This window comes from Balaenoptera physalus, assembly GCF_965194825.1.
Source record: "Balaenoptera physalus genome assembly, chromosome: 3".
Taxonomy (NCBI): domain Eukaryota; kingdom Metazoa; phylum Chordata; class Mammalia; order Artiodactyla; family Balaenopteridae; genus Balaenoptera; species Balaenoptera physalus.
Genome location: NC_138890.1, coordinates 82,760,850 through 82,787,154, shown reverse-complemented (window position 1 = coordinate 82,787,154; position 26,305 = coordinate 82,760,850). Strand labels below are relative to the sequence as shown.

The following is a 26,305-nucleotide window of genomic DNA, read 5'->3' as shown; positions in this document are numbered from 1 at the left end:
AATATTCTTTCCAGCTTTCAACATACGTACTAATTTCTTACTTAGCCTTTACACAATTCAACCTGTATTATTTCAGTGCTAAATACTAGCTGCATTAATTTATTAAACAGGGACATCATTATAAGGGGACTTAGGAATTTGTTCTCGGGCAGAAGATGAGAACTGAACAGTGATTTCATCACCTTAAACTAAACTGTTCCTTAGCATCCCTTAATGATAATGTATGGCAGATCATTAACCATAAAGTACATTCTGGGACTTAAAGGACATAAGTGTAGTTCAAAGTCCTTTGACAAAATCATACCATTCTCATCACCTTCGAAAATAAACACTTAGAATTCTTGTATACACCTTAGATCCTGTTTGAACATTCCATTCAATTTATTGGATTTTTTAAAAAAATGCTGTATTACAAATACAATACAGAATGAAGAAAAAAGGTTAAATCTTATTTAAAGCAATTATCAGTTTAATAGCATCAGTAAAAAATGGTACTTTTAGTCATGGCATGAAATACACATAAAATCTAGCTATTTTCCAATTATTCTTTGGGCATTTTCAAGTTGGAAAATTCATTATAAAAAACTGAAAGATGCTGCCTCGTTTACTCATTGAGTGCTTTTGACACTGTAAAAGTAAGAGAGAGATTAATACCACACTTATAACCACTGGGGCTCAAGAATCATTACATGATAAGATTGAAAATAGTTAGATGACTCATTTGTCCAAAATCTGCAAAATTCCTTGTTTCCCAATAAAACAGTTAAACTGAAACCACAAATTTTCTCTAAAGCAATCTTCCGGTGTGTCAACATGTGTGCTCTCTTGGCTAGATGTTTGCTAGAAATTAGCAGGAATAGCTATTATCTTCTGGCAAAGAGGTAAAACCAAACTGCCTAACTCTTTCTGCCAGCTGGGTTGCCCTCTACTGGACTATGCAAGGTAATAAAGCCAGCAGGTCAATGCAACTTTGTTTCACAACGTAACACTGTAGATAGAAATGTAAATGAGAAAAGGCATATCACATACCTCAAACAAATTGCACTCCCCTGAATAAGCCCCCAAAGAATCCTTTAATAAATTGACTTTTATGGGTGGTGGGGGGAATCAGCAGAGTGCTAATTTTTCAAGTAAACAATTTCAGTCATTTTGAGAAGTGGTACAAAAGCAGCTTTGTATAATCTTAGTCTCCTTTTCAATACTTTGGAGGCAGCTCTGGAGCAATAGTTGTAGTAATGGGTAAACCCTAATGTCCATCTTTTATGCTGATTTGTGTTTTAATACAAATCACATTTTTGTGAGTCCATCTACTCTGTGGATATTTTAAATGTATAGACATGGGTCACAGTAGATGCATGCTGAAGAGATCACATCCACAAGTCTCTTGCCACAAGATCAAAACTTTTCAGAGCTGTTTCCTTTGTGAAGACTCATTTTAAGTTAGCAATATCTTTTCCTCTGTAGCTCATCCCCATGCCTGAGATTTGCAGTAATGCAGGACCAGTTTACCATCACTGCCAAAACACTACAAAAAGAAAAACGGCAATAAATTAAACTCAATTTTTGTTATTCTTAGATGAAACTAAGAAAAAGAATGTTATACTGATCGTAAACATCCTAATACATGTACATGTATCTATAAGGCTATTTCTTTCAACAGATGCAAGCTACTATTGGACACATATTAGTAATCATAAATGTTTAATAAAACTTGTCCTTTAAGCACCTTAAGCACAGATAAGCACACATATTTTAACCTTGTCCCTTCTCTACATCTGACTATAATGTATGTACTATTTTCTAGTAATGGTGGTATAAGAATGCTGAATAAAGTCATTCTTACATAGTCTCCTTTTCAATTTCTTGGAGGGAGATCTGGATTACTGATTATAAAAACAATGTAGAAGATACTACATGCAGGATCTTCTAAAAGGAGATCTTACTTTCTGGTCATATTTCATAGTCATCTTGTTTGTGTTATTCATTCTTTAATTCTTCAATCACTGTATAATTTGAGATCCAACTAAGTTCAAGGTGTTAGAGATATAACAGAGAACAAGAAAGTAATCTCTTTTCTTGATAGACAATTAAGAATGGCTTATCATCTCTTTAAATGATATGAATTAATGATCATACTATACACAGATGAGCATATTCCATGAAGAAAATAAAGCAGTAATGTTTTACCTCATAGAGGGTTCCAACTTCCTGGTCTGGGGAGGGGGCAAAGGACTGATTCACATAAATAAACTGCAAGAAAGAAGAAAATTATGGTGATTCATTTTTAATGGTATCCAGATTAATCTGCATTTTTCTGGGTGCCAATCAGCCAGCTATTTCAAATTGTTTGTCTTCAGAGCTGAAGAAAGCTTCCCTAAACCCCTTCTTTCTAATTCTCATAAATTAGTCAATTAGTGAGATCTTTATGAAGAGCATGTCTTTCCTCTGGAGGAATAACAGAATTTTTGTTCCCAGCTTTTTATAACTAAGAAACTTTTGTTTTTACAAACAGCTTTTGAAGGTTTATCCAAGAAATTACATTAGTAAAAATATCAATTTTCTCATTTATTTATAATTAAAGACAGAATTTCTCCTAACAAAATTTTACACACACAGCCTCAGATAAAAACATCTAATAATTGAGATAATTGGTACATTTTTCTTGAGTAAATGACATGCACGGTTGGATTTTTTTGACCATTACCACCTCTGAAAACTCTCAGAAGTACTGAATTTCAGGCTGGGTGAGACCACTGTAAAGTCACTTGCAGCCAAATGAAGTAGCAAAAATGTAACATAATTGAAACCTAATGTCCTTACAACCTTGTTTCTTAAAGGATTCACTGTTCAATGTTTCAGTTTAGTCTGTTTCTACTAAAACATTTATAGTACTTAAAAAATTCCCGAAGATACTGAAACAAAAGATCACAGCGTCAAAGTGACTTCTGATAGTTTTCTTTTTAGAAAACAAAACATTATTTGCAGGTTAACATATTCAATTTTCCTTGTCTACAATCAAATTTTAAGACAAATTTCCTGGGCTTCACATAGTCCTTAAAAATATATATCTATCAGAATAGTTGGTTGATAGATACTATTTGGGACACCAGCTAGAACAAAAATAAATATCACTTATATTTCTCCTTCAGGCAATACAGTGTGGTAATTAAGAGTAGGGGCTCTACTGAGATTTAGGTTTGAATTCAGGCTATAAATACAAATAACTTTTCTCAAACTGTGTCTTTGTTTGTAGATACAGAAAATAACAGGACCTATACTTCTTGAAGCTGCTGGGAAAAATAAAATGAGACAGTACACATCAAGTATAAGTGCTTGATATATGTACTCAATAGACATTAGTTAGACTTATTAAATTATTTAAAAATAGTTCATGCTTAAATATCAACTCATTATTAAGGCTGAGTAAGGTTCTAACACAATTTCAGAAACAACAGAAATCGGTGTGCATTTAATGTGAATTTCCTGTGATACAGATATAATAATTTGTGTTTAGTTCCTGACAGTTTAACTATGAGTGAACATAGATTTTACTCTTTGGAACATTTTAAATTAGGAAAAGGGCTCTGGACAACAATTTAGTTTATTTCAGCAAACAATCCCTGAGTGTCTATTATGTGCTAGGAAATGCACAAGGTCTGAAATTATGAAGATTAATATGATCTCTCCCCTCAATAAGCAAACATACCTGAATAAGATAAGAATATAGATGGGAAAAATGCATCTGACAAGGTCTGTAGCACAAAGATGGGGCATTAGTTTAGCCTAGCCTTTTGGTCAGGAGAGGCTTTCTGGAAGAAAAAATTGAGGAACAAATTAGGACTTAACTAGGTGCAGAGAGTAATAATTAGGACTCTGCAGGCAAAAGAAACAAAAGTAAGATGTGAGTGTTGAGGGGACAGTACAGCAGATACAGTAGAGAACTACAAGAACTTAATAAAATTCTGTAACAGGAGTTAGCAACTGAAAGTGACTTTAATTTAAAAAAAGCAATTAAGGTAGTTTAAATGGAAGTTCCATGGAGGTAAAAATTTCAAAACCCAATCTTTAGCTAAATGCTAGAGCTTAGGAGGATAAAATTTTAAAGAATAATGATTTGTTTTTAAATCACCAGTCTTTATATAGATGTCTCTTTAGTTATTTTGGTTGTTATAAACTTGAGATTTTGTAGGAAGGGTTCATGGGAACAGCATTCTCTTGAGTTCCTGCACACTGCTAACAGTTTTGTGCCCTGATTAAAAGTCAGTTTTGTAGTATATAAAATCCTTATCTCACACTTTCTTTGTATCTTTGCTGCTCAACTTTGATGGTAACCTAATTTCCTAAGCCATGTCCTTTTTCCCCTAGATGTCCAAAGGATTTTTCTTTTTATTTCACATCCAGTAATCTTACCAGAATGTGTCTCGGTGATTGTTACACTGGGTTGGTATTCTCAGGATCTTGGTACATTTTTTTAATATGTAGTTTCAAATCTTTTTAGAAGAAATTTCCCTTGAATTATAATTTTAAGTATTTGTTTTGTTCCTTTGCTTTGGTTTTCTTCTTCAGGGACTCCTATTTCTATGTTTACTCTCCTTTGTTCATACTAGGTATTTGTCATTTTCTCAAATTCTTTTTACCTTTCATTCTACCCCCGGTCCCATCCCCGAGCCTGAGCAACCAAATGCTGCAGTTTAACGTTTTTTTTAAGTTAAAAAATTTTTTATCCAATTTTTAAAGGTTACTTTCCATTTACAGTTATTACTAAATATTGGCTATGTTCACCATGTTGTACAACACATCCTTCAGCCTATCTTGCATCCTTCAGTCTGTATATCCCACTCCTCCACCCACATATTGTGCCCCCACCTCCAAACTGGAAACCACTAGTTTGTTCCCTATATCTGTGAGTCTGCTTCTTTTTTGTTATATTCACTAGTTTGTTGTATTTTTTAGATTCCATGTAAAGTTATATCATACAGTATTTGTCTTTAACTCACTTCACTTAGCATAATGCCCTCCAAGTCCATCTATGTTGCTGCAAATGGCAAAATTTCTTTCTTTTTTATGGCTGAGTAGTATTCCATTGTGTGTGTGTGTGTGTGTGTGCGCGCACGCGTGTGTGTGTGTGTGTACACATCTTCTATCCATTTATCTGCTGATGGATACTTAGGTTGCTTCCGTATCTTGGCAGCTGTAAATAATGCTGCTATGAACACAGGGGTGCACGTATCTTTTCGAACAAGTGTTTTTGTTTTCTTCAGATGTATACCCAGGAGTGGAATTGCTGGGTCATAAGGTAGTTCTATCTTTAGTTTTTTGAGAAACCTCCATATTGTTTTCCACAGTGGCTGCACCAAATTACATTCCTACCAACGGTATACAAGGGTTCCCTTTTCTCCACATCCTTGCCAACATTTGTTATTTGTGTTCTTTTCAATGACAGCCATTCTGACAGGTGTGAGGTGATATCTCACTGTGGATCTGATTTGCATTTCCCTGATGATTACTGATGTTGAGGATCTTTTCATGTGCCTGTTAGCCCTCTGCACTTCCTCTTTGGAAAAATGTCTTTTCAGTTCTTCTGCCCACCTTACAATTGGGTTGTTTGTTTTTTTGACGTTGAGTTGTATGAGCTGTTTATATATGTTGGATATTAATCCCTTATTGGTCATACCATTTGCAAATATATTCTCCCATTCATTAGGTTGTATTTTTGTTTTGTGGATGGTTTCCTTTGCTATGCAAAAGCTTTTAAGTTTAATTAGGTCCCATTTGTTTGTATTTGCTTTTATTTCCTTTACTCTAGAAGACTGACCCAAAAAAGTATTGCTGCAATTTATGTCAAAGTGTTCTGCCTGTTTTCCTCTAGGAATTTTATAGTATCTGGTCTTACATTTAAGTTTTTAATATATTCTGAGTTTATTTTTGTGTATGGTGTTAGTGAATGTTCTAATTTCATTCTTTTACATGTAGCTGTCCAGTTTTCCCAGCACCACCTACCGAAGACACTGTCTTTTCTCCCTTGTATATTCTTGTCCCCTTTGTAGTAGATTGCTTGACCATACGTGCGTGGGTTTATTTATGGGCTCTCTATCCTGTTCCATTGATCTATGTATCTGTTTTTGTGCCAATACCATACTGTTTTGATGACTGTAGCTTCACAGTATAGTCTGAGGGCAGGGAGTGTGATTCCTCCAGCTCTGTTCTTCTTTCTCAAGATTGTTTTGGCTATTCAGGGTCTTTTATGTTTCCATATAAAATTTAAAAATATTTGTTTAGTTCTGTGAAAAATGCCACTGGAAATTTTATAGACATTGCATTGAATATGTAGAATGCCTTGGGAAGCATAGTCATTTTAACAACACTGATTATTCCAATCCAAGAACACAGTATATCTTTCTGTTTGTGTTGTCTTCAATTTCTTTTTTTTTTTAAACATCTTTATTGGAGTATAATTGCTTTACAATGGTGTGTTAGTTTCTGCTCTATAACAAAGTGAATCAGTTATACATATACATATGTTCCCATATCTCTTCCCTCTTGCATCTCCCTCCCTCCCACCCTCCCTATCCCACCCCTCTAGGTGGTCACAAAGCACCGAGCTGATCTCCCTGTGCTATGCGGCTGCTTCCCACTAGCTATATATTTTACATTTGGTAGTGTATATATGTCCCTGCCACTCTCTCACCCTGTCACATCTTACCCCTCCCCCTCCCCATATCCTCAAGTCCATTCTCTAGTAGGTCTGTGTCTTTATTCCTGTCTTGACACTAGGTTCTGCATGACCTTTTTTTTTTCCCCCTTAGATTCCATATACATGTGTTAGCATACTGTATTTGTTTTTCTCTTTCTGACTTACTTCACTCTGTATGACAGACTCTAATTCCATCCACCTCACTACAAATACCTCCATTTCATTTCTTTTTATGGCTGGGTAATATTCCATTGTATATATGTGCCACATCTTCTTTATCCATTCATCCAGTGATGGACACTTAGGTTGCTTCCATGTCCTGGCTATTGTAAATAGAGCTGCAATGAACATTTTGGTACATGACTCTTTTTGAATTATGGTTTTCTCAGGGTATATGCCCAGTAGTGGGATTGCTGGGTCGTATGGTAGTTCTATTTTTAGTTTTTTAAGGAACCTCCATACTGTTCTCCATACTGGCTTTATCAATTTACATTCCCACCAACAGGGCAAGAGTGTTCCCTTTTCTCCACACCCTCTCCAGCATTTATTGTTTCTAGATTTTTTGATGATGGCCATTCTGACCGGTGTGAGATGATATCTCATTGTAGTTTTGATTTGCATTTCTCTAATGATTAATGATGTTGAGCATTCTTTCATGTGTCTGTTGGCAATCTGTATATCTTCTTTGGAGAAATGTCTATTTAGGTCTTCGGCCCATTTTTGGATTGGGTTGTTTGTTTTTTTGTTATTGAGCTGCATGAGCTGCTTGCAAATCTTGGAGATTAATCCTTTGTCAGTTGCTTCATTTGCAAATATTTTCTCCCATTCTGACGGTTGTCTTTTGGTCTTGTTTATGGTTTCCTTTGCTGTGCAAAAGCTTTTAAGTTTCATTAGGTCCCATTTGTTTGTGTTTTTATTTCCATTTCTCTAGGAGCTGGGTCAAAAAGGATCTTGCTGTGATTTATGTCACAGAGTGTTCTGCCTTTGTTTTCCTCTAAAGTTTGATAGTGTCTGGCCTTACACTTAGGTCTTTAATCCATTCTGAGTTTATTTTTGTGTATGGTGTCAGGGAATGTTCTAATTTCATACTTTTACATGTACTTGTCCAGTTTTCCCAGCACCACTTATTGAAGAGGTTGTCTTTTCTCCACTGTATATGCTTGCCTCCTTTATCAAAGATAAGGTGACCATATGTGCGTGGGTTTATCTCTGGGCTCTCTATCCTGTTCCATTGATCTATATTTCTCTTTTTGTGCCAGTAGCAAACTGTCTTGATTACTGTAGCTTTGTAATATAGTCTGAAGTCAGGGAGCCTGATTCTTCCAGCTCCATTTTTCGTTCTCAAGATTGCTTTGGCTATTCGGGGTCTTTTGTGTTTCCATACACATTGTGAAATTTTTTGTTCTAGTTCTGTGAAAAATGCCAGTGGTAGTTTGATAGGGATTGCATTGAATCTGTAGATTGCTTTGGGTAGTAGACTCATTTTCACAATGTTGATTCTTCCAATCCAAGAACATGGTGTATCTCTCCATCTATTTGTATCATCTTTAATTTCTTTCATCAGTGTCTTAATTTTCTGCATACAGGTCTTTTGTCTCCTTAGGTAGGTTTATTCCTAGATATTTTATTCTTTTTGTTGCAATGGTAAATGGGAGTGTTTTCTTAATTTCACTTTCAGATTTTTCATCATTAGTGTATAGAAATGCAAGAGATTTCTGTGCATTAATTTTGTATCCTGCTACTTTACCAAATTCATTGATTAGCTCTAGCAGATTTCTGGTAGCATCTTTAGGATTCTCTATGTATAATATCATGTCATCTGCAAACAGTGACAGTTTTACTTCTTCTTTTCCGATTTGGATTCCTTTTATTTCTTTTTCTTCTCTGATTGCTGTGGCTAACACTTCCAAAACTATGTTGAATAATAGTGGTGAGAGTGGGCAACCTTGTCTTGTTCCTGATCTTAGTGGAAATGGTTTCAGTTTTTCACCATTGAGGACAATGTTGGCTGTGGGTTTGTCATATATGGCCTTTATTATGTTGAGGAAAGTTCCCTCTATGCCTACTTTCTGCAGGGCTTTTATCATAAATGGGTGTTGAATTTTGTTGAAAGCTTTCTCTGCATCTATTGAGATGATCATACGGTTTTTCTCCTTCAATTTGTTAATATGATGTATCACGTTGATTGATTTGCGTATGTTGAAGAATCCTTGCATTCCTGGAATAAACCCCACTTGATCATGGTGTATGATCCTTTTAATGTCCTGTTGGATTCTGTTTGCTAGTATTTTGTTGAGGATTTTTGCATCTATGTTCATCAGTGATATTTGCCTGTAGTTTTCTTTCTTTGTGACATCTTTGTCTGGTTTTGGTATCAGGGTGATGGTGGCCTCGTAGAATGAGTTTGGGAGTGTTCCTCCCTCTGCAATATTTTGGAAGAGTTTGAGAAGGATAGGTGTTAGCTCTTTTCTAAATGTTTGATAGAATTCGCCTGTGAAGCCATCTGGTCCTGGGCTTTTGTTTGTTGGAAGATTTTTAATCACAGTTTCAATTTTAGTGCTTGTGATTGGTGTTTATATTTTCTATTTCTTCCTGGTTCAGTCTCGGCAGGTTGTGCATTTCTAAGAATCTGTCCATTTCTTCCAGGTTGTCCATTTTATTCGCAAAGAGTTGCTTGTAGTAATCTCTCATGATCGTTTGTATTTCTGCAGTGTCAGTGGTTACTTCTCCTTTTTCATTTCTAATTCTATTGATTTGAGTCTTCTCCCTTTTTCTCTTGATGAGTCTGGCTAATGGTTTATCAATTTTGTTTATCTTCTCAAAGAACCAGCTTTTAGTTTTATTGATCTTTGCTATTGTCTCCTTCATTTCTTTTTCTTTTATTTCTGATCTGATCTTTATAATTTCTTTCCTTCTGCTAGCTTTGGGGTTTTCTTGTTCTTCTTTCTCTAATTGCTTTAGGTGCAAGGTTAGGTTGTTTATTCGAGATGTTTCCTGTTTCTTGAGGTAGGCTTGTATTGCTATAAACTTCCCTCTTATAACTGCTTTTGCTGCATCCCATAGGTTTTGGGTCGTCGTGTCTCCACTGTCATTTGTTTCTAGGTATTTTTTGATTTCCCCTTTGATTTCTTCAGTGATCACTTCGTTATTAAGTAGTGTATTGTGTAGCCTCCATGTGTCTGTATTTTTTACAGATCTTTTCCTGTAATTGATATCTAGTCTCATAGCGTTGTGGTCGGAAAAGATACTTGATATGATTTCAATTTTCTTAAATTTACCAAGGCTTGATTTGTGACCCAAGATATGATCTATCCTGGAGAATGTTCCATGAGCACTTGAGAAAAATGTGTATTCTGTTGTTTTTGGATGGAATGTCCTATAAATATCAATTAAGTCCATCTTGTTTAATGTATCATTTAAAGCTTGTGTTTCCTTATTTATTTTCATTTTGGATGATCTGTCCATTGGTGAAAGTGGGGTGTTAAACTCCCCTACTATGACTGTGTTACTGTCGATTTCCCCTTTTATGGCTGTTAGTATTTGCCTTTTGTATTGAGGTGCTCCTATGTTGGGTGCATAAATATTTACAATTGTTATACCTTCGTCTTGGATCGATCCCTTGATCATTATATAGTGTCCTTCTTTGTCTCTTGTAATAGTCTTTATTTTAAAGTCCATTTTGTCTGATATGAGAATTGCTACTCCAGCTTTCTTTTGATTTCCATTTGCATGGAATATCTTTTTCCATCCCCTCACTTTCAGTCTGTATGTGTCTCTAGGTCTGAAGTGGGTCTCTTGTAGACAGCATATATATGGGTCGTGTTTTTGTATCCATTCAGCCAGTCTGTCTTTTGGTGGGAGCATTTAATCCATTTACATTTAAGGTAATTATTGATATGTATGTTCCTATTCCCATTTTCTTAAATGTTTTGGGTTTGTTATTGTAGGTGTTTTCCTTCTCTTGTGTTTCTTGCCTAGAGAAGTTCCTTTAGCATTTGTTGTAAAGCTGGTTTGGTGGTGCTGAACTCTCTCAGCTTTTGCTTGTCTGTAAAGGTTTTAATTTCTCCATCAAATCTGAATGAGATCCTTGCTGGGTAGAGTAATCTTGGTTGTAGGTTTTTCTCCTTCATCACTTTAAGTATATCCTGCCACTCCCTTCTGGCTCGCAGAGTTTCTGCTGAAAGATCAGCTGTTAACCTTATAGGGATTAACCTTATGGGGATTCCCTTGTGTGTTATTTGTTGTTTTTCCCTTGCTGCTTTTAATATGTTTTCTTTATATTTAAATTTTGATTGTTTAATTAATATGTGTCTTGGCGTGTTTCTCCTTGGATTTATCCTGTATGGGACTCTCTGTGCTTCCAGGACTTGATTATCTATTTCCTTTCCCATATTAGGGAAGTTTTCAACTTAATCTCTTCAAATATTTTCTCAGTCCCTTTCTTTTTCTCTTCTTCTACTGGGACCCCTATAATTCGAATGTTGGTGCGTTTAATGTTGTCCCAGAGGTCTCTGAGACTGTCCTCAGTTCTTTTCATTCTTTTTTCTTTATTCTGCTCTGCAGTAGTTATTTCCACTATTTTATCTTCTAGTTCACTTATCCGTTCTTCTGCCTCAGTTATTCTGCTATTGATCCCATCTAGAGTATTTTTAATTTCATTTATTGTGTTTTTCATCATTGCTTGGTTCCTCTTTAGTTCTTCTACGTCCTTGTTAAATGTTTCTTGCATTTTGTCTACTCTATTTCCAAGATTTTCGATCATCTTTACTATCAGTATTCTGAATTCTTTTTCAGGTAGACTGCCTATTTCCTCTTCATTTGTTAGGTCTGGTGTGTTTTGACCCTGCTCCTTCATCTGCTGTGTGTTTTTCTGTCTTCTCATTTTGCTTATCTTACTGTGTTTGGGGTCTCCTTTTCACAGGCTGCAGGTTCGTAGTTCCCGTTGTTTTTGGTATCTGTCCCCAGTGGCTAAGGTTGGTTCAGTGGGTTGTGTAGGCTTCCTGGTGGAGGGGACTAGTGCCTGTGTTCTGGTGGATGAGGCTGGATCTTGTCTTTCTGGTGGGCATGTCCACATCTGGTGGTGTGTTTTGGGGTGTCTGTGGCTTTATTATGACTTTAGGCAGCCTCTCTGCTAATGGATGGGGCTGTGTTCCTGTCTTGCTAGTTGTTTGGCATAGGGTGTCCAGCACTGTAGCTTGCTGGTCGTTGAGTGAAGCTGGGTCTTGATGTTGAGATGGAGATCTCTGAGAGATGAAGTTGGCTCTCCCACCTCAGAGGCACAGCCCTGATGCCTGGCTGGAGCACCAAGAGCCTTTCATCCACACGGCTCAGAATAAAAGGGAGAAAAAATAGAAAGAAAGAAAGAGGATAAAATAAAATAAAATAAAGCTATTATAATAAAAAATAAGAAAAAAAATTAAGAAAAAAGTTAAGAAAATTATTTTTAATTTTTAAAAATAAATTTATTAATTTTTTATAATAAAAAATAAGGGAAAAATTATTACGAAAAAATTTATTAAGGAAAAAAATTTTCTTAATTTTTTAAAATAAAAAATATGAAAAAACTTATTAAGAAAAATTTTTTTTTAATTTTTAAAAATAGAAAAGAAGGAATAAATTAAGAAAACGTTTATTAAGAAAAAAAAATTAAGTAAAAAAAAAAAAAAAAAAAGACGGACCGAACCCTAGGACAAATGATGAAAGCAAAGCTATACAGTCAAAATCTCACCCAGAAGCATACACATATACACCCACAAAAAAAAGGAAAAGGGGAAAAATTAATATATCCTGCTCCCAAAGTCCACCTCCTGAATTTGGGATGATTCGTTGTCTATTCAGGTATTCAACAGATGCAGGTACATCAAGTTGTTTGTGGAGCTTTAATCCACTGCTTCTGAGGCTGCTGGGAGAGATTTCCCTTTCTCTTCTTTGTTCGTACAGCTCCCGGGGTTCAGCTTTGGATTTGGACCCGCCTCTGCGTGTAGGTCACCTGAGGGCGTCTGTTCCCCGCCCAGACAGAACGGGGTCAAAGGAGCAGGTGCTTCGGGGGCTCTGGCTCAGTCAGGCGGGGCGGAGGGAAGGGTATGGATGCGGGGCGAGCCTGCGGCAGCAGAGGCCGGCGTGACGTTGCACCAGCCCGAGGCACACCATGCGTTCTCCCGGTGAAGTTGTCCCCGGATCACGGGAGCCTGGCCGTGGCGGGCTGCACCGGCTCCCAGGAGGGGCGGTGTGCAGAGTGACCTGTGCTCGCACACAGGCTTCTTGGTGGCAGCAGCAGCAGCCTTAGCATCTCATGCCCGTCTCTGGGGTCTGCGCTGATAGCCGCGGCTCGCGCCTGCCTCTGGAGTTCGTTTAGGCAGCGCTCTGAATCCCCTTCTCCTTGAGCGCCACGAAACAAAGAGGCAAGAAAAAGTCTCTTGCCTCTTCGGCAGCTGCAGACTTTTTCCCGGAATCCCTCCTGGCTAGTTGTGGTGCGCTAACCCCTTCAGGCTGTGTTCACACCGCCAACCCCAGTCCTCTCCCTGGGATCCGACCGAAGCCCGAGCCTCAGCTCCCAGCCCCCGCCCGCCCGCCCCGGCGGGTGAGCAGAGAAGCCTCTCGGGCTGGTGAGTGCTGCTCGGCACCGATCCTCCATGCGGGAATCTCTCCGCTTTGCCCTCCGCACCCCTGTGGCTGCGCTCTTCTCCATGGCTTCGAAGCTTCCCCCCTCTGCCACCTGCAGTCTCCGCCCACGAAGGGGCTTCCTAGTGTGTGGAAACCTTTCCTCCTTCACAGCTCCCTCCCACTGGTGCAGGTCCCGTCCCTATTCTTTTGTCTCTGTTATTTCTTTTGCCCTACCCAAGTACGTGGGGAGTTTCTTGCCTTTTGGGAGGTCTGACATTTTCTGCCAGCGTTCAGTGGGTGTTCTGTAGGAGCAGTTCCACGTGTAGATGTATTTCTAATGTATCTGTGGGAAGGAAAGTGATCTCCACGGCTTACTCTTCCGCCATCTTGCCCAGACCCGCCCATCTTCTATTTCTTTCATCAGTTTCTTATAGTTTTCAGAGTATAGGTCTTTTACCTCCTTAGGTATGTTTATTCCTAGGTATATCTTTTTGACTTTGAAAATTCTTTTTTTTTCTTCTATTTTTCTTCAGCCATTACCTGTTGTTTATTTGCTCTTATATTCCATCTAGTTTAGTCTCATTTCTGAAATAACTTTTAACCTATAATTCTTTTCCTGAGCTCTGTCACTTCAAGTTTTCCTACTGCTGATTTATGTTGCTATTTCGCGTCTTCTATCACCTTCCTTTTGACACTTGTTTTGACATAATAAATCAGTTACTGACTTGCTTGTAGGCACATTTTTCTCTGGCATGCTTTCATTGTCTTTAGGGATGTTACTCTGTTCTTTATTTTGCTTCCTTATAACATTGTGCAGGATTTGACCTTGATACTCCTCTGTTGCTTACTTGTATATGAAATCAGTTTTCTTCAACTTTTAGAATGAAATGGGTGTAGTTTTTCTAACTCCACAGAGCTCCCTCTACTGTTGTTTTTTGTATAGTGTTGAACAATATGGAGGTCTGTTTTCTTTCTTTCTTTCTTTTTTTTTTTCATGTTCTTTTATTTATTTATTTATTTATTTATGACTGTGTTGAGTCTTCGTTTCTGTGCGAGGGCTTTCTCTAGTTGCGGCAAGTAGGGACCACTCTTCATCGCGGTGCGCGGGCCTCTCACCATCGCAGCCTCTCTTGTTGCGGAGCACAGGCTCCAGACGCGCAGGCTCAGTAATTGTGGCTCACGGGCCCAGTTGCTCCGTGGCATGTGGGATCTTCCCAGACCAGGGCTCGAACCCGTGTCCCCTGCATTGGCAGGCAGATTCTCAACCACTGCACCACCAGGGAAGCCCTCTTTTTTTTTAACAATTAACATTTTATTTGTTTATGGCTGCACTGGGTCTTCGTTGCTGCACGTGGGCTTTCTCTAGTTGCGGGGTACAGGCTCTAGGCGTGCGGGCTTCAGTAGTTGTGGCACGCAGCCTCAGTAGTTGTGGCTCACGGGCTCTAGAGCGCAGGCTCAGCAGTTGTGGCGCATGGGCTTAGTTGCTCCGCGGCATGTGGGATCTTCCCAGACTAGGGATCAAACCCATGTCCCCTGCATTGGCAGGCGGATTCTTAACCACTGCACCACCAGGGAAGTCCTGCAGCTCTGCTTTCTGAGCTTTCCAGGTTGTTCCTCTCCATTTTGACCAGGTCCTTCTTTTTCCTTCCTTTCCCTGCTTAAATGTGTTTCACTTCCATAAGTTCCTATTCAGTGTGGTATCTTGTCTTGGAAGGGAGCCGGAGTCTGTTTTGAGAGTTCTCAGGGGATAGACTGCTCCAGTCCCTTAAGTCCTCCTTAGTGCAGATATATTGTAATCACCTGCTATTAGAAAGAATCAAACGCTCTCAATTTCAGCTACTATTCTTAAATTGGCCCACTGTACTTTCCAGTGAATGCCTGTTAGCTATTTCCAGGTTCTCCCTTTCTCAGTGCTATCAGATGCCAATCCTACTGTTTCTTTTTTTCAGCACATTTGCTAATAGGACGCAGATCCTGTGGTCACTGGTGGGTATTCCCACCAACTTGAATCTTAGGTTTCAGGAGGATACTTGTCATCTAAGTTTTGTTATAAGTATACTGATCATGGGGTTTTGGTTTTGCTTTCTAGTTGACTATATTTTTGTGGGAATTCATGCCTTCTGACACCACTGCTATCTTCCCAGAATCCCCAGCATTACTTTTTCTTTTGACATTTATTTTGTGAAAATAATGTAGGGTATAGCTCTATGAAGCCAGAAGATGTGAGTTCTAGTTTAATCTAGAAAAGTGACAAAAAAGACTACTTTTGTTTATGTTTCCTATTGCTTAAATGGGAAGAGATAATCAGATGTGCTACAAAGGTTTAAAGTTGGACCATATGAAATTGCTGAGTTTTTTTGGTTAAAATGATTGATTGATGACAGTTTTACATGGTTCAACCTAATATATATTGACTTCAACCACATCCTTTCAGATTACTGAATATAAGCAATACAAAATGTCAAAACTCTAACATTAACATAGAACACAGCATTCTTTCACCTTTTCTTATATCCACAAATTTCTAAAAGTAATGCCTTAATTACTTGGTACTCCTCTGGTTACCTACCTCTCCAACTCTTCATGGTATACCCTTAGTAGAGATAACCTCTGCTCATTTCTCTTAAGTGTATGTCCTCACCACCCTAACTTTTCCATTTAGACTTGGACTCTAGGCAAGGTCCTCTGCTCCTCAGGTTTTAGCTACCATATGCAAGTGGATGACACTATAATATTCTTGCCCATCTCTGAAATTTAATTAAATTCTACACGGCACTCTTATAAAACAGATCTTTTCTCACTCCGAGTGATCACAAACAGAGATGTTCACCTGTAAAACTCAAAAATCCCCATCACTTTTCCCTTACAACTTCCTTTGGAGGAATCCCTGGTTCTATGTTATCCTTACCTCAAATAACTTCTAGTGATTAACCTATCTTGCACTTACTTTTGCACCCATGACATGACACTTTTGTGAAAGCCACTTACCACCAAAATCTTAGATCAGAGTAGTTTCCTCCTTTTCATTGACAAAAAATAAATTCCAACACACCTCACTTTCATAAAAAATCACTTCATTCATTCTACCAGTTCTCACTCTTGTGTTCACAATCAACTATAGCCCTTCCCAATCCTTACACATAACTGTATTTAAAAAATACTTAGTGATTCTTCAATTATCTATCCACATATACATTACCTGAGTTAACAATGACCAAGACTGTGGTCTGAAGATAAAGGCATTCCATATATTAACATAACATGTGACAAAATGTCAAATACATGTAGACATTTAAACTTCTGTGGCCAAATTAAAAACCTGTGGCATTTAAATTTTTAATCCTAACAACTCACCGTGAAATGCTTAACATGTATCATATGAAATAAGTACACCTGAACCTTAAAAACGAGGGGGTTGGGGCGCCCACACTCTGCAGTCAAAAATCTGTGTACGAGGCAGATTCAACCAACTGCAGGTTGTGTAGTAGTATAGTATGTATTTATTGAAAAAAATCCACGTATAAGTGGACTGCCACAGTTCAAACTCATGTTGTTCAAGGGTCAACTGTATACCTCTTAGTTCTTCCACAGCACATGGCAAAGGTATATTGATTACCTTGAGAAGAATGGGAAGGAAGCAACATTAATACCAAAACAAAGAAAACCCCAAAACTTTCTGTACCAGTATTCTATGATAGATCTTTCTCCATGGGCATTCAGTGACTTTTTGAGGAAAACAACCAATATGGTAGGTTAAAAAAAAAAAAATCAGTCCACATTTAAAAGCAAATCTAAAATTCATTTCTTTTCAGGGTTCTCCAGAGAATCCTTCAATAAAGCACAGAAATTCCACTAACAAAAGAAATAAAAGGACATTACTGAAGTAACATATGTGGCTCTATATGTATTTCTATATACAACAGTTATTCACTGTTGCCTAGGAGCTATAGTAACCCCTCTGTATCCATGGGTTCTGCATCCTCCCTCAGATTCATCCAAATGTGATGGAAAATATTTGGGGAAAAAAATGCCAGAAAGTTCCAAAAAGCAAAACTTTAATTTGCTGTGTACCAGCAACTATTTATGTAGCATTTACATTGTGTTAGGTATCATAAATGATCTAAAAATGATTTAAAGTATAAGGGAGAATATGTAGAGATTATACGCAAATATGCCATCTTATATAAGGAACCTGAGCATCTGCAAAGGATGCTCCTGAAATCCCCCTTGAATACTGAGAGACAAATGTTTTGTGAATTTTTGTAGGGAAATGATCACCATTGTTTTCTTACCAACTGTTCTGAAGCCACCAGTTTAAGGAACTTTTTGATGAAGTCAATGAGTCCTTGGATGGTTCGAGTTCGCTCTACAGCCCATTTCTTTGTTTTCATTATAGGAGTGTCTCCCACAGCCTTTAGCAGGATGTCAACTGTAAAGGAAAAAAAAAATACAGTTGACACAATCAAAACAGGAATTAGGGGCATCAATGTCCAGACAGTCGGAAATCCGTCTATAACTTTACACTCAGCCCTCTGGATCCACAGTTCTGCATCACGGATTCAACCTACAATGGATTATGTAGTATTCTAGTACGTATTTATTGATAACAGTCCATGTGTAAGTAGACCTGCTTAGTTCAAACCCATGCTGTTCAATGATAAACTATACTGACAAGTACACTGAAACATCTAAAGAGAATGTGATATAAAAGACTTCAGAAAACTTAAACTTTCAATCAACATACAGTTTATGTATTTATGATACTGGAAGTATGCCTGAGATGATAAATGGAAGATATGAAAAGATTCAATTAGAAGAATTTCACCTTCATCGAAACATTTATTTTTATTGAAAAAAATGGTAAACCTAAATTTCCAACAAAGATATTTAGAGGAGATTGGTTAAGTAAAGGATATTATACTCTATGGTAGGATGTATATACTGTAGTAAAGATATAAAGCACACACTCTGAACTTCCTGGGTTCAAAATCCTGGCTCTGCAACTTGCTAAGTATGTATACATATATCTAGATAAGCTCTTTAATCTCTTTGTACCACATTTTCTTCACTTGTAAAATAAGGATAATAGCAGGAACCTGATAAGACTGTTATGAAGATTAAATGAATACATATAAAGTGTTTAGAACAGTACCAGATCATAACTCACTTATTAAACCTTAAGATAATTAAGCTGCCATTAAAGATACTATAAAAGCATATTTAATAGTATGAAAAAATTATCAAAAAATACTAAATATAAAGCAGCATATGATTTCAATTTCATTAAAACCATCACAGGCACATATTCACATAAATGTTGAATATGCACCAAAATGATATTTCCCAGTAGGGATATTATAGGTGATAATCACTTGATTTTACTTGTGCTTTTTGTAATCACCAAGTTTTCTACAGTAAACTTTTAAATAAAGGAAAACAATAAAAATTATTAAAAAGAAAATACAAAAACTAGGGGCCAAAAAGGTTTCTGAGAAATCAAAGGTTTCAATAATTCAAAATACAAAGATGCAAACAGAGAGACTATGAATCTGTCTCCTGAAGTTACTTCATTAAAAAGAATTAGAAAATATAAAGAACAACCAAATGGAATTGAAAAATACAATAACTGAAGAGAAAAGTGCACTAGAAGGAATCAACATTAAACTAAATGAGGCAGAAAAATGTATCAGTTCTTCTGACAAAATACTGGAAATCACTGCCACCAAACAGAATAAAGAAAATAGAATGAAAAGAAATGAGGACAGTTTAAGAGACTTCTGGGACAACATCAAATGTGGTAATATTCACATTATATCCCAGAAGAAGAGAGAGAGATCGGGCCTGAGAAAATATCTGAAGAGATAATAGCTGAAAATTTCCCTGACCTAGGGAAGCAAACAGTCACCCAAGTCTAGGAAGTGTAGAGAGTCTCATACACGATTGACCCACAGAGAAATACACCATGACACATTGTAACCAAAATGACAAAAATTAAAGATAAAGAGAAAATATCAAAAGCAATATACAAGGGAACTCCCATTAGGCTATCAGCTGATTTTTTAGCAGAAACTCTTCATGTCAGAAGGGAGTGGCATGATATAATTAAAGTGATGAAAGAGAAGAACTTACAACCAAGAACACTCTACCCACCAAGGCTCTTGTTCAGATTTGATGGAGAAATCAAAAGCTTTACAGACAAGCAAAAGCTAGAAGAATTCAGCACCACCAAACCAGCTTTATAACAAATGCTAAAAGAACTTCTGTAGGTGGAAAATAAAAGGCCACAAATAGAAATGAGAAAATTATGATACGGAAAAGCTCACTGGTAAAGGCAAACATATAATAAAGGCAGGAAATCATCCACACACAAAGCTAGTAGGGAAGTTAAAAGACAAAAATTGTAAAATCATCTATATCCATAATAGTTAAAGGATACACAAAACAATTAGATGTAAAATATAATATCAAAACAGTAATATTGATAGGAGAAGAGTACAAATGCAGGGTATCTAAAGTGCATTTGAAATTAAGAGATCAGCAACTTAAAACAAAAGCACGTACAGATATAGGCTCCTATACAAAAACCTCGTGTTAACTGCAAAACAAAAATCTATAATAGGTACACACACAAAAAAGAAAAAGGAATCCAAACATAATACTAAAGACAGTCATCAAATCACAAGAGAAGAGAACAAAAGAAGAAAAGGGGAAAAAAAAGACCTACGAAGATAAATCCAAAATAATTAACAAAATGGCAATAGGAACATACATATCAATAATTACCTTAAGTGAAAATGGACTAAATGCTCCAATAAAAGACAGACTGGCTGAATGGATACAAAAACAAGACCCATATATTTTCCTGCCCACCAGAGACACATTTCAGATCTAGACACACATACAGACAGAAAGTGTGGAGATGGAAAAAAGGTATTCCACACAAACAGAACTCCAAAGAAAGCCACAGCTGCAATATTTATATCAGACAAAATAGACTTTTAAATAAAGACTGTTACAAGAGACAAAGAATGACACTCCATAATAATGAAAGGATCAGTAGAAGAAGATATAACAATTGTAAATATATATGCACCCAACACAGGAGCACCTCAATATATAAGGCAAATGTTAACAGACATAAAAGGAGTAACTGACAGTAACACAATAGTGGGGGACTTTAACACCCCACTTACATCAATGGACAGATTATCCAGACAGAAAGTCAATAAGGAAATACAGGCCTTAAACAACACATTAGGTTAGATAGTCTTAACTGATAGTTACAGAACATTCCAACCGAAAGCAGCAGAATACACATTCTTTTCAAGTACACATGAAACATTCTCTAGGATAGATCACATGCTGCAACACAAAGCTAGCCTTGGAAAATTTAAGAAAACTGAATTCATATCAAACATCTTCTCCGACCACAACATTACAAGGCTAGAAATCAACTACTAGAAAAAAACTGCAAAAAACACAAAGGCTAGAAATCAACTACTAGAAAAAACTGCAAAAAACACAAACACGTGGAAGCTAAACAATATGCTACTAAACAACCAATGGCTCACTGAAGAAATCAAAGAGGTAATTATAAATACCTAGAGACAAATGAAAACGAACACACAATGATCTAAAACCTGTGGAACACAGCAAAAGCTGTTCTAAAAGGGAAGTTCATAGTGATACAAGCTTACCTCAGGAAACAAGAAAAATCTCAGACAACTTAACCTTACATCTAAAGCAACTAGAGAAAGAAGAACAAACAAAACCCAAAGTTAGCAGGAGGAAAGAAATCATAAAGATTAGAGCAGAAATAAATGAAACAGAGATGAAGAAAACAACAGAAAAGATCAAAGAAACTAAAAGCTGGTTCTTTGAAAAGATAAACAAAATTGATAACCCTTTAGTCAGACTCATCAAGGAAAAAAGGGAGAGGGCCCAAATTAATAAAATCAGAAATGAAAAAGTAGAAGTTACAACAGACACCACAGAAATACAAAGGATCATAAGAGACTACTCTGAGACCATGATCACCCTGATACCAAAACCCGAAAAAGACATCACAAAAAAAGAAAATTGTAGGCCAGTATCACCAATGAACATAGATGCAAAAATCCTCAACAAAATACTAGCAAACTGATCCCTACAATACATGAAAAGGATCATACACCATGATCAAGTGGGATTTATCCCAGGGATGTAAGGAGTTTTCAATATCTGCAAATCAATCCATGTGATACAAAACTTCTAGAGCTCGTCAATGAATTCGGTTAAGTTGCTTGACACAAAATTAATGTACAGTAATCTGTTGCATTTCCTTTTTTTTTTTTTTTTTTTTTTAGGCTGCACTGTGAGGGATGCGGGATCTTAGTTCCCTGGCCAGGGATCGAACTTGTGCTCCTGCACTGGGAGCGCAGCGTCTTAACCACTGGACCACCAGGGAAGTCCCATCTGTTGCATTTCTACATACTAACAACAAAATATCAGAAAGAGAAATTAAGGAAATAATTTCATTTACCATTGTATGAAAAAGAATAAATTACCTAGGAATAAACATACCTAAGGAGGCAAAAGACCTGTATTCCAAAAACTGTAAGACACTGATGAAAGAAATTGAAAACAACACAAACAGATAGAAAGATATACTGTGTTCTTGGGTTGGAATAATCAGTGTTGTTAAAATGACTATGCTACCCAAGGTAATCTTCATATTCAATGCAATCTCTATAAAATTTCCAATGGCATTTTTCACAGAACTAAAACAAATATTTTTAAATTTTATATGGAAACATAAAAGACCTTGAATAGCCAAAACAATCTTGAGAAAGAAGAACAGAGCTGGAGGAATCACACTCCCTGCCTTCAGACTATACTATGAAGCTACAGTCATCAGAACAGTACAGTATTGGCACAAAAACAGATACATAGATCAATGGAACAGGATAGAGAGCCCAGAAATAAACCCAACGCACTTATGGTCAAGCAATCTACTACAAAGGGGACAAGAATATACAATGGGAAAAGACAGTGTCTTCAGTAGGTGGTGCTGGGAAAACTAGACAGCTACATGTAAAAGAATGAAATTAGAACATTCACTAACACCATACACAAAAATAAACTCAGAATATATTAAAGACCTAAATGTAAGACCGGATACTATAAAATTCCTAGAGGAAAACATAGGCAGAACACTCTTTGACATAAATTGCAGCAATATTTTTTTGGATTAGTGTCCTAGAGTAATGGAAATAAAAGCAAATGTAAACAAATGGTACCTAATGAAAGTTAAAAGCTTTGGCACAGTGAAAGAAACCATAAACAAAATGAAAAGACTGGGAGAAAATATTTGCAAATGATGCAACAGACAAGGGATTAATTTCCAAAATATACAAAGAGCTCTTACAGCTTGGTATCAAAAAACAAACAACCCAAACAAAAAATGGGCAGAAGTCCTAAATAGACATTTCTCCAAAGAAGACAGACAGACAGCCAAAAGACACATGAAAGATGCTCAATATTGTTAATTATTAGAGAAATGCAAATCAAAACTACAATGAAATATCACCTCACACCAGTCAGAATGGCCATCATTAAAAAGTTCACAAATAATAAATGCCGGAGAGGGTGTGGAGAAAAAGGAAGCCTCCTACACTGTTGGTGGGAATGTAAATTGCAGCCACTATGGAGAACAGTATGGAGGTTCCTTAAAAAACTAAAAACTAAAAATAGAGTTACCATAAAACCCTGCAATCCCACTCCTGGGAATATATCTGGAGAAAACCATGATCGAAAAGATATATGCACCCGAATGTTCATAGCAGTACTATTTACAATAGCCAAGGCATGGAAGAAACCTAAGTGTCCATCGACAGATGAATGGGTAAAGAGGATGTGGAATATCATTCAGCCATAAAAAGAACGAAATAATGCCACTGGCAGCAACATGGATGGACCTAGAGATGATCATATTAAGTGAAGTCAGAGGAAAACAATTACCATATGATATTACTTATATGTGGAATCTGAAAAAATGGTACAAATGAACTTATTTACAAAAGAGAAATAGAGTCACAAACAGAAAACAAACTTATGGGGGGGATGGGGGGATAGATTAGGAGTTTGGTATTTATATATACACACTACTATGTATAAAATAGGTAAACCACAAGGACCTGCTTATAGCACAGAGAACTATACTATCTTGTAATAACGTATAATGGAAAAGAATCTGATTAAGAAAATATACATATATGTATAACTGAATCACTTTGCAGTACACTTGAAACTAACACAACATTGTAAATTAACTATACTTCAATTTAAAAAAATTAAAAAGACATCCACAATCAAAGGAAACACTGAAAGCAGAGGTGTTCTGCTGCCCCCTAAAGTCAACTCTATTCTATTATATCCTTCCTGTCCCATTCCTTGGTATTAAAAATTGGGTCCCAATGAGGTTACTGAGATCAATTTACTGATGTTTACCCCTGGAATGGAGCCATCTAGTACACATAATGCACAGTTTATCTTCCTACTAAAGTTTATCTTCCTTCTTCCATTTAGTAATCCTACCCTCAGTTATCTAAGCAAAAGAGATGAATTGGGAGATAACTAAGGAGATTTTGGTTAACTCAACTTCCATACCTCCCTGTCTCTGTTCCTTCAATCCCCTGGGGCTATCAGTCAGTTGCAACTGGGCATTGCAAGAAAGTGAAGAAGAAAGTGAAGTGAAGAATTACTGAAGAGAGCGAGAGCAAGAAGCTAGAGAAGGAAAAATATTTATTATAATGATAGCTGTACTTTATTATTACTTTTTTTAATTCTAAAGGTGATTTGCTTGTAGTTCTCCACTCTAGCTACACAGGAGACTCAACTGGGGGAACATGTATAAGAATACAGATGTCTACATCAATTAAATCAGAATCTTCTGGAAATTGGGCCTCGGCACTGCTATGTTTAGAAGCTCCCTCAGGTGATCCTAAAGTGCCGCCAGAACTAACAAGCTCGGTCTGCTTCAGTAATATGTAGATTAAACCAAAGGTGGAGCATATGAAATATTTAAGCTATTTCCATGAGAAAGGTCCTCAAAAAAGGATGACAACTTCAGGGTAGACATTCAATAGCTAGAAAGTAAGTTTTCTATCACAGAGGCTAACTCAAATGCTCACAGGAGCCAGAAGATGAAAATTCGATTTTTAAATGATGGTTAAAAATCATAAATTGTGCAGATTCAAGAAAACATGCCATATAACCTCAGGCCATATCTGGGAATGCGGGCCTTATTTTTTAGTCACAGTATTACACAGCAATCTTCAGGGTCAAGTACGTAGTTAATTGTTGACTAAGACTGCTAGATATTAAGACAAACTCTTTGAAAGTCTGTTTCTGCTTATAGTAAATTGCAAGGGAAAAAAGGGAACAACACTACTGATTCACTTCGCTGTACAGCAGAAACTAACACAACATTGTTAACCAACTGTATACTCCAATAAAAAAGAAAAAGAATCTCTAAAACTCATGGGATTCAACTGAAGAACGAGTCTAGTGGTTACCTACAGAAATAATTATAGTTTTTTGTTTATTTATTGGTGAATAATGTGTCAATGACAGAAAAGATTTCCCCCAAATGTAGAGGCAGTCTGACTTAAAAGGGGGACAGTGCTGGCAGAGACAATTATCCTTCACAGCAGCAGAAAGTGATGATGGATGAAAGGGCATGAGATCACTGAGCACAACGTGAGAAAACGACTTCCTGATTTTCTCATAGGCAACTCTACATAGAGTGCTCCACTTAGGAATTACTGTATTTTACAATGGCGAACTAATTCTCAAGCAATAAAGGGTTGAGGACTAATTCTCAAGCAATAAAGGGTCCAGTTCAAGCAACGAAATGATTCCTTTACAAAGATTCCAAAACGGTGTTTTTTTTTTTTTAAAAGGCGATGCCTCTGCCTTTAGTTTTCCCTTAGCAGTCTTCATGCTGGGTAAAACCCCCGTTTTTTGGGCCAAGGTGTGAAATCACACGCATTTGGTATAAAAAACAGCGACCTAGTCGGAAGGTGTGGATTCTAATTCAGATTTGCCGCAGACCATCCTTATTAGCTAAAATTATTATTCAAATAATTAGATCCCGCGTTAAGTACCTGGAACTATCAAGATCCCACAGAGTTCCCACCTTCAAAGAGCTCTCAGTCTGGTCATTTCAAAGCAAGATGAGAGTACAGCGTAATAAATGCCGTGACATTCAAAACCTGGGTACCACACCGCGAAGGTGCGTCCAGAGACAGCTTTCTTTCGAGGCACTTAACTCAAACGTCTTAAAAGCCGAAAAGTATACTTCCTCTCTCGTGACTGGTCAAAAACCTCGTCTGGAACCGGCCCTCCTCTAAATTTTGCTTCTTTATTAGCCGCCATCCCTATTCGAAGACAACCTCAACCTCCCGCCTCTGCCCAGAGTGAAACTGCTCTGAAAATTACTTTTCTTCTTGGTGTCACCGGCAGGTTCCTCTGTTCCCGGAGAGACTGCAGCGGAAGATGGGGGCTCCGGAGTGGCTGTTTCTGGTGAGACGTCCGTGGGTCCTTCACCTTCAGCAGCAATTGAGGGAGGGAGCTGCAGCGCAGACTCCGGCTCCTCAGCCATCTTGCTTGGAGGGAGGTGAGGGCGGAAGTGGTGGCTCAGCGCATGCAGTGGGCGGGCTTTGTGCCGGAGAGCGGCGCTTGGGAGGCGCCGGAGTAGGGGCGGGGAGAACCCAACCCACCACTGAAAGTCGGAATTGCAGGTTGGTCCTCTGCGTCGAACCTGTTGCAGTCCCCTGATCGCTGATAGACCAACTACTGTTTCTCCACAACCCGCCCCACCCCCCAACAGCAAGTTTCCGGAAAAGGTCGGTAGGCAACGTCCCAGTGAGCCGCCGGGTGCGCAGGCGCCCCTATGCTTCGAGCTCCGGCCTGGAGCTGTTTCCGCTTCCCTCCGCGCCGACCCCGCCCAGGCCCCGCCCTATCCAA

At 37.5% G+C, this 26,305-nt stretch overlaps 1 protein-coding gene across 2 annotated transcripts; it reads right to left on the bottom strand.

Moving 5' to 3' along the window:
- Positions 1-357: 357 nt before the first annotated feature.
- Positions 358-26,245, bottom strand: ATG12 (autophagy related 12). 2 transcript variants are annotated; one of them, XM_082455833.1, is made up of 4 exons: positions 25,778-26,245; positions 17,590-17,726; positions 2,188-2,250; positions 358-1,525 (listed from the first exon to the last, which is right to left on the bottom strand). In XM_082455833.1, the coding sequence occupies exons 1-4, from the start codon at positions 25,938-25,940 to the stop codon at positions 1,466-1,468; spliced, it is 423 nt and encodes a 140-aa protein (XP_082311959.1). In that variant the 5' UTR covers positions 25,941-26,245; the 3' UTR covers positions 358-1,465. The 2 variants fall into 2 exon arrangements, with proteins under 2 accessions (XP_082311959.1, XP_082311958.1); XM_082455832.1 differs by lacking the exons at positions 358-1,525; positions 2,188-2,250 and adding an exon at positions 6,601-16,913 and having other exon boundaries at positions 25,778-26,177.
- Positions 26,246-26,305: the final 60 nt, after the last annotated feature.

Coding starts and splice junctions, on each gene's coding strand:
- ATG12 (XM_082455832.1), bottom strand. CDS start 25,940: ATGGCTGAGGAGCCGGAGTCTGCGCTGCAGCTCCCTCCCTCAATTGCT. Junction 17,727..25,777: donor CGGTGACACCAAGAAGAAAA/GTAATTTTCAGA, acceptor TTTCCTTTACAG/TTGACATCCTGCTAAAGGCT. Junction 16,914..17,589: donor TGGTGGCTTCAGAACAGTTG/GTAAGAAAACAA, acceptor ATTCTTCTCAAG/GTAATCAATATACCTTTGCC.